At 41.7% G+C, this 9,377-nt stretch overlaps 1 protein-coding gene across 1 annotated transcript; it reads right to left on the bottom strand.

Annotated features, from left to right (window-relative positions):
- Nucleotides 1-7,288: 7,288 nt before the first annotated feature.
- cabp1a (calcium binding protein 1a) lies at nt 7,289-7,894 on the bottom strand (the record flags this gene model as incomplete). The annotated part of the gene is given in 1 exon segment (XM_037681232.1): nt 7,289-7,894. A coding segment is annotated over 1 exon segment (409 nt), but the record flags the coding sequence as incomplete, so codon positions are not given.
- Nucleotides 7,895-9,377: the final 1,483 nt, after the last annotated feature.

The following is a 9,377-nucleotide window of genomic DNA, read 5'->3' as shown; positions in this document are numbered from 1 at the left end:
TGATCTTGTCTTCAAATTCTCAAAAAACAAACAAACGTGATATATTTCACACTATTCATTTCATTAAAACTACTCAAAAATATGGAAGCACCACATCTATTGTATGTAACATAAATAACATTAAAAATTTATATGAATTGACCACGATTTAGTTAATCAAATGCACCTAATTATGCTATCTTCAGTAAGTTTAAGAACCTGTATTAAAACAGATTTGCTTGTTTGCTGCATTTAGGTGTGCGAACACAAATGGAAAAAAGATTAGGCATGATCTTAGAGAAGTAAATATTCCTGCCTATCAGTCTGAGAGGGGATATGAAACCATTTCTAAACAATTTGGAGTCCATCATTGTAAGCAGAAAAATAATTTTTTCAAAAGGAAAACATTCAAGACCATTCAAAGATCAAAGTTCATGCTCAATAATCCAGGTAAAAAATCCATCAAAGTCCAAAAGCAAAGAAATCATCCAGAGGACTTGACTTAAATTTGTTGGATTTTTTACCTGGATTATTGAGCATGAACTTTGATGTTCTGAACCACTTTGGTTATGGCTGTCTCAGAGGAGTCAACGGGGGAGAGGACGGACTCCAGAAACCATCTTATCACCATAAAAGTGGTTGGTCCATTATGTGTGTGAGCCACTTGTGGGACTGAGTTGTTGTGGCTCCTTGGACTGATGAAGCCCTTTGGATGAAATATGAAACATTTCAACAACAAAAAATAAACCATCCAGAATACCTGACTTAAATTTGTTGGATTCAAGACCATTATAATGCTATAGTAATAATTCTCAGGACGTTCCAACAAGTTCATCTCACAAGAACCATTGACCCTTCTGGGACAATGGCCATTGGAGAAACAAGACCAAAGGTGAGATGTTTGGCCATTATGTACTGCTGCACGATGGTGGTAAACCAAACAGCATCAGCAGAAACATCATACCAGATGTCAGGTACAGTGGTGGAGGTGTGATGGTTTGGGTTTGGGCGGTTATAACAGATTTTAAAGAGAAAAGTAGGGGTAAGTGCAGAGCACCGGAGTTGAACCTTTTGTCATCCAGTGTCTTCAGTAGAAAAAGAGAAACACGAAGAAACAATAAAACGGATAAATGAAAATGAGGTTGATCATTTTAATTTATCATGCGATTAATTGATTAATTGTTTATTGCGACAGGCCTATCGCAGCAGAGTAATGATCCCAAACGCAGCAAGAAATCAAAACGGGAAAAGTTGGAAAAATGGCTTAAAGTTTTCCAGAAACACAATCAAACTCCAGACCTCAAACTGAATGAGATGTGTCCTCCACACATCTGTGATAGACTGCTGGTAGTAATGTTGTGCAGAAAGAAACAAGTTCAGGTTTTGCTGCTAGAGGTGAGGTACACTTAAAGTGGGGCGCACCTACATTTTCATACAATATTTAGCATTTTGGCTTCACTTTTGATAAAACACACACACATTTAATAGTACATCTGACAAAATCTCTTCATTTTCCTCAGTTTTTTTTTTTTGATGACAACAGAATTCTATCTTTTCTAATAGAAGCAGAGGCAAGAAGCGTGTTTGTTCAGACTTACGTACAGCCTGCCTGCTCTTTGCCATGCCTTTACTCAAGAAGACACAGGTCTGTCCCAACATGTTGCTCACGACAACGCAGTTTTGAGTCATGGAAACAATGGAGTCCTGATAAGGCTCAAGATACCCTGATTGGCCACTCTCCTCACATGACAGCACAAGTCTGAGTCTCCTCTCAACATCCTGGAGCATCTTTCCATCGGCACGCAGAGACAGAGCAGAGAGCAATGAAGAGAAGTGGAGAGGGGATTTGTAAGATTATTTAGGACTTTATATTTAAAAAACACACCATTCTATTAAATTCTGAGACACGACTGTGTTCACTGTTCAACCAGAGTAACAGCTACGTCCTACATGTGCGTATATAAACATGTCATCATATAACAACCTGCCAGGAAGGTGGCCTAAATACATCTATAAAGCAACATGTTGCCAACTTTCCGCTCATTATTCATAACAGTTTACTTGCCACTTGCACAGACTGGCACCTTGCACCTATACACTGTCACAGGGAGAGTAAACAAACTCCGAGGCAGGGAGAATACAAGCTGAACAACCAGGGAACAGGCGAACAGGGAACTTTTTCTTCTTTGTGACATTTGGTGCTTATTAGAACATTACCTTAACTGCACAGTAAAGTTCTAAAACCCCCTTAAACAGGCATCTAATTAAATACAACTGTAAAAAATGGGTGGAAGTTAAACCAGAGCTCAATAATCTAAACCTAACATTGCTAGAGTCATATTCATATCATGATTAGATTTAAATGTGTTGATTCAAAAGGAACGTTTGCTGTTCAAGTAAAGTTTGTTATTTTAACGCAATAAAAGTAGAAACTGTACAGCAATCACAACATTTATGAATCTTATTAATGATTAGCAATATTTATAGTTGTTATTTTCCAATGCAACATAAAATCAGTCAAACAACAGAGTCAGAAATGTAAATGCACTTGTCCAACATGTGGTCTTACCGCTCTTAGAGGCCAGTCCAAACAGTTTCCCATCCCAAAAGAGAAAAAAGGCATTAAATAGGACCATGAGTACCTTTTCTTCGTTATGCTTGCAGGTTGAGTTGTGAGAGGCATGCAAACTCTGCTTTTAGCCAGACCCATGAAGACTGGGGTGCTAACCTGAGCCGAAGAAAAACAGTACCTATCTGGAGAATTATCTGAGAGAGTGATATTAAAAGTAGCAAGGAGTGAGGGAGAGTGAAACGAGGGGGTGGCGGGGGATGACAGAGAGAGAAAGCATATGAGGGAGGGATGTGGAAGGAAACAGCATGATGCCTAATAAAGGAAAAGAGATTTCTTAAATACATTTCTTCCATCTGTCACAACAAGCAAACTGGACTATTCAGTAAACACTTCTGACATGTCAGCACAGCACTGGCACTGAAAACACGAGGATAAATTAAGAGCCTGGTGTTCCTCAGAGGAAGCCATGTCACTGAGCTATAGCCATTTTTGTGTTGATCAGTTGTAGAGGTACATCCGATGAGTGTTTCCTGAGAGTTTCATTAAAATCTATGCAGTGTTTGTTAGATATTTTGCTAACAGACAAACAGTGTTGACTTCAATAAGTTCATATCAAAGTTGTAAGCAAATATATTGTGAAATGAATAGAACTTCATGTCGTGAATGACTCTTAGCTGTCGTCATACCAAAGTTTAGCTCAACATCTGTAAAATTCATAGAATTAAAGCTATTTTTGTGTTTTCTATTGTTGCACTGGGTTGACTCAAATCATTATTCAGTGGTAAATGTACATCCAGTGATTACTTTCTTAAAGTTTAAGTAAAATCTGTCCCATGATTCACGTGTTTTTTCCCCCAACAGACCAAGTTCGACATCAAACGAGAAGGGGTTCTCTGCAGACCAAAAGTGGGCGTTTCTGGAGAATAGGTGTTTGTAGGGGGCAAACACTGATTGTCTAGCTGTATTTTATGGCTCTTTAGGTAAGTTACGTCAGCTCTTGTTTTAAAACTGAAGGTTTCTAAGAAACAGTGTTATATTTGCTGTCAAACAAGAAGATTCTCTTTTGTTCTTGGTTGTAGCTGCACCTGACACAGGTTGTCTTGAATGTGGTCTGGGTACAATGAAATATGAAGTATCTGAAGCGAAACCTACTCCCAGTTGTCAAAAAGTCTGGTCTCAATTAAAGATCATGAGCCTGTAACAAGATAACGGCCCAAAACAAAAGCTAAAAACAAAATGTTCTCTTTAGAAGTTCTTCTATGAATCTGATCTATGAAAGAGCTGAAACAAGGAGTAGGATTGATCCTTAAAATGTGAGACAGCTGAGGAAGTTAACCAGTAAACAGAAATACCTGCTCCAGTTGCAGAAATCTTACAGAAACTGACAATCACTCATCTGCAGTGACTGCAGGTTGAACAAGAAAATGTGAAGTTAAAGGAAACATACTTTGTCCCAAGGCCAGTTTAAGTATCATTATTATTTTGGTTACTTTTTTTTTCTTTATTTATGAATTTATTGTAACTATTTTCACATTATTCATAAATGCATAAATCGCTGAACAGTACTTTTTGCCCCACTCCCCTCAGGAAGGAGGTTGAGGAGCATTAAGTGTAGAACCACTAGACTGAGGAACAGCTTCTACCCTGAGGCTGTTAGACTCATGAATCTCTAACCAGAATAATCACTGTGAAAAATCACATCATGTTGCTGCTGATCTGTTTCATGTTGCTGCTGATCTGTTTCATGTTGATGTGTTCATCCGTACTCATCTGCTCACAGACTCATGTTCGTGCTGCTGTTCGACGTATTGTTTTTGTTCTATTAGTGCTTAGTGTGTTTTTAATTACCTCGACCTTGACCTCTCTAAGTAGCTTTAAAAATCTGTTGGACTCCTGGCAAGGACCAATGCAGACATGTTCCTGTTTTTAGTTTTCTACATTCACCTTATAATCTAGCAGTTTTTGTTACTCTTTTTGCCATCTTATTTGTAAAAAAATAATAATAATAATCAACTGTATGCCTTTTTTATAACGGTCTATTGTTGTCGCTGTTGTCATCATTCTTTGTTGAAATCAGGTCTCTCTTGTAAATGAGTCCTCGAGGCTCAATGGGATTTACCTGTCTAAATAAAGGTTGAATGAATGAAAAATGAACGTTATTCTTAGTTCATATCTTAGATCTTATTACTGTTTTTCTTTTATATTTTAATACTTCTGTTGGATGTAATTGGGACCTTGTGTACACAATTTCGTTCCACCACATGCACCACATGTGGTGCGAACGACAAATAAAGAATCTTGAATCCTTGAAGATTTTGTTAAAAACAATGACACAAACGCCGACAAAAGATGGGCAAAAAGGCCTCAGGAGAATAATACACCAATAATAAATGTGCACGAGACACTCTTCTACCTTTAATAACTAAGAAAATCTGGACAAGGCATATTTTACAGAACAGTCTGTCATGAGCTGTTTCCACGTTTCTGTTATCCTTCTCACATGCACTCTCCTTCTCAAGACAGCACTTTGTCATTTTGTAACCTGGATTGTGCATTTGAATTTGTATGCAGCTCGAGTAATGTTTTCTGCACGTGCACCCCCCCATACACCTCAGTGCCACGCACGTCATCCTCTGCTCTCTGCAGGCGACGACAAGGTTACTCTGACCTCTAGCACCACATGACATCAGACAGAAACACATAAACACACCACTGATCTATTGCAATAACATTTATATGTGCAAGAACGTTTATAAATGTATATGTACGCGAAGAAAAAAAAATGTTTGGACGTGGTTTCCCTCAAGCGAGGTTTCAAACATCGTCTTCAGCTGTATTTGTGCCTGCAGCCGCATCAGTGTTTTCTCTATGTTCACAACGCAACCGTTACTTTTCTCCCCGTCACTGAACTCCTCACCTTCATCTTCAGGTTCTGGTGATTTGTGTTATTAGAAGTATGTTTCTCTCAGGTCCACAATGGATTTTATTTTTGCGCCTCCTCTGTGGTGTTTTATTTCAACGGCACATGCAAATCACAGCGGGATAAAAAATCTCAACGCCATACATGGAAGCAAATAAATTCTGACCTCTGTGGAACGCACCTGACAAACATTTTAAATCAGCAGTTTAAGCTGTGCTGCTAAAGCCGGCTGCTTTTGCAGAGACTAAATTTATGCAAAACGACAGCGCTGATAAGAAGCCATGCCGTGCATGAAGCTGCTCTCTTTTCCTTTCGTATAAAACATCTGTAGCTCAAAATAGAGCCTCCATCAGCAGCGGGAGCATCAATAATCACAAAAACACAATCTATGCAGCGTTAATCAGTGAATGATGCAGGACTGTAAATATAATGTCTTTGACCAAAGAGGCTTTAGCACATCAGAGATTTCCACCTGGAGCATTGTATTTGCTCCAGCACATCCACTTCAATCAGAAAGAGCTGCCTGATTGAGGTGTCTGTAGGAGGTATAGAGCTGTATTTACAGATTACATAAGCAATGTGTACGTAGCAGGAGCTTTTCCCCTTCTGTTCAGTACTGATGTTGATCGAAGAGGTCGCGGATGTATTTCTGTCTTCACTAGTGCATTAATAAGAAACTACAGCTGGATAAATTCCTGAAGACAGATGTTGGAAGCCTTCATCAGCCAACAGCTTTCGTGAATGATTTAAATTTAAGTTTGAGGTTGTCACTCTAAAAGCCTGTCAGAACGTTCCAGAGAGTTGCCCTCTGCATTTTATAAGCATTGTCATAAAGACCATTAAAAAAATCATAAAGAAAAACAATTTTTCCTGACTATCAATGATTAATGTGTTCCCTCCACAAAAACAGTGTCTCTATTGTCCTCTTGTCCTATTCCCATATAGATGTTTACCTACAGATTATGCCCATGGTCATGTGACTCAAGCGTCCATGTGGGTTTTTTGTGAATTCAACCAAAACCTCTTTGTTTACGTTGACTACGTAACAAACTGAGTAACCTCCTTTAAACTTGATATGATTCATGATAACTTTGTTTTTGTTTGATGTTATATTTTGTGTTTGCAGTAAGGTGGTTCCAGGAAGTAAAGTGGCAGCTCACTGGAAAAACAGCTTGCCATTTATTGGCTAATGCATTTTTGTAAATTTGTTTTACAAAGTTGAAAGTCAAGGACATCTCCACAGGACTTCAGCCTCTGTTCACTGAATTTCACAAACAGCTGAATTTTGAAACGGGTTGACATCATTTTACCTGGAGGTATCATGACCTCCCAACCATTATGGAGCTGCAGAACTCATCACCAAATAAAAGCTAGAATAAATTTGACCTTCCTGTTGAAACCTCACCCCCCCACCTTTTACTAACTCCATCCTTCACTGCCACTTATTTTCATTCAGATGAAGGTTTTATTTGACACCACCCAACATGGAGCCGGTTTTACCTGTCCAAAGAGTGAGTGGAGGATGGTCCTTAAGTTGATGTCGGACACGGAGGAAGAAGCGCTGGACCTCCGCGAGCGGCGGGACGACCTGCTGGATGGGGGGACAGGGGAGCAGGAAGAAGGGGATGGACTGCTGACCGGACCCCCGCCAGCACCACTGGCCGAACTGCCCCCACGGTCCCTCGGCTCACAGAGGGGGGTCCTGTCGTCATTGCTGTCCGACAGGGAGCGCCCCCTGGGGCTGTGACACCCCCGGTGGTGCCCGGGCTCGGCCGGTGCTGCAGCGGGCGGGCGGTCGTCTCGGTGCTTCTTGCGGTGGTGGTGGTGGTGGTGGTGGTGGTGCGTGGGTTTGGATGTCCTGCAGCGCTCGCTCGCGCCTCCTCGGCCTGCCTCTCCGTTGCACGCAGGCGGACCGGGGACTGGGCAGGGGGGGACGCGGTGCTGGGACTTGGACTTGCCCCGGGTGGCTGCGATGTTCTCCGGACTCCCGACGAGGGAGGGGTGGCACAGGGGTCTCCGCGCACTGACGTCGCCCTCAGCCGACCAGGAAGCCTCGCCAGGTTTACTGGTGGTCTGCAGCGCGGCGGGACGGTGGTGGTGCTGGTGGGGATGCGGACCCCTCCGGACCCCTGAGGCGGGCTCAGGGAGGCGCGGAGGTCTCCTCGCCGCCGCGGAGGATTTCAACAAGGAGGTGGTGGATTCAGATTTGGGGAAGGAGGCGCTCATTGCGGCGGATCGGCTGTCGTCGACATCATGTTCCCTCCGGTGGTGAAGCAGGAGATGTGCGGGGCTGATGCGGTCACAGAGAGTCCCGCAGCCGGACAGAGGAGGCACGAGCAGCAGCTGCGGCTCCGCACAGCGCGTCACCTGCAGCTTGGCTCTGCTGCCGTGACGTGTGCGGTAGAACAAAAGACTCCAACATACATCAGTGTTCTCATAAAACACAACAGAATATTTGGAACCACCTTTAGCCAATAAAAATAAAATGTGATAAAAAACAAACAAACAAACAAAAAAAACAATGTTGAAGCTGTTGCTTTTGGTTCAACAGGGTCACCACAGCTTGAAAAGAAAAAAACAGGCAGAGATGCAAAGTAGAAAGTAACCCTCAAAAAACATTGTGCAAAAAAAAAAAAAAAAAAAAAAAACCTAAACAAAAAAAACAGTCACTTGTTCAATAACAGTGAGAAACGATGAGTGAAAGAAGACAATTACTAGTTTGATGTACTTTGTATAAATTATGTAACAGGTGCAAAAGATCTTGGGAAAAATTTAGACAGCTCAAAATTTACATTATGTTGAACAATCTGTGGTAAAATCTCCAATAAATCCTAAAACTTGAACAGTGATTGCATAAAAAAAATTGCCAAATTAGTTCAGTTACAACTTTCTGTTTATTTGACTGACGTCCATCCATTATCTTTATCCGCTTCAGTCTTTTACTGTTATCAGTCACAGGTTGTGACTGTTGTTCTTGTCCTATTGTCACTAATCAGTTCATGACTTATGTCATCAATCAGTTCATTTGATTAATAATCAGTTCATTTATTATTAATCTGTTCATGTTGTAGAGCCGTGGATCCGCTCTGTTCACGGCCTTTTTCAGCCTCTCCTCTCTCCCGTTGAAAACTTTTCCAGGGCGTTCACGCATTCGGAACGCATGAACTACGCAGTGCGTGTCTGTGCATGGTGCGCATAATTACGCAACGCGTATTCACGCACATGGAGAGCTAAGTGACAAGATGTTTTTTTTGGCAAGTGGGCGCTTCATATTGTGTTCGAATGGACCCAGTGAGGCGGAGACTACATCGTGCTTCGCCTTTAACCCACCAGCGACAGCCTTAAAGGGCGAAGCCTATACGAAATAGTACGTTGGTTACGTACTGTAACCCCAGATTCTATGAGTATAGGCGTAGCCCTTTAAGCGTCGGGCCTCACTGGCTCCTAAATGGCAGAAGAAAAAGCTATTTGGGAGCCGATTGCCCGCTCTTAATGTAATTTATACGGACCAGGTGGGACCCACACAACAGGTGGGCATGGACTAAATTTTTCAGTGCGATGCTTTGCATGACGGGATAAAACCCACCAGCGACAGCTCTTAAAGGGCTACACCTATACTCATAGAATCTGGGGTTACAGTAGTAACCAACGTTTTATTCACCTGCAGTTCATTGTCAATGCTGGCTGACTGAATAAAGTTTGAAAAAAAAAAAACCCTGCAGCACGAATTGAACAGAGCAAGGGGGAAGGCGGAAGCAGAGCAGTGGTGTTTACAAAGGAATTTAAATAAATTTTACAAATGACCGACGCAGCGAAAACTGTTCGACCCAAGTCCTCCAAAGTGTGGGAGCTCTCACAAAGATAAAAACTGAGAAACATGCAGCTTTGAAAAAGTGACGACACAAC

This window comes from Nematolebias whitei, chromosome 8, assembly GCF_014905685.2.
Source record: "Nematolebias whitei isolate Nwh7 chromosome 8, NemWhi1, whole genome shotgun sequence".
NCBI classification, from domain to species: Eukaryota; Metazoa; Chordata; class Actinopteri; order Cyprinodontiformes; family Rivulidae; genus Nematolebias; species Nematolebias whitei.
Note: the sequence above shows the minus strand (reverse complement) of the source record. Positions and strands in the feature narration are given on the sequence as shown.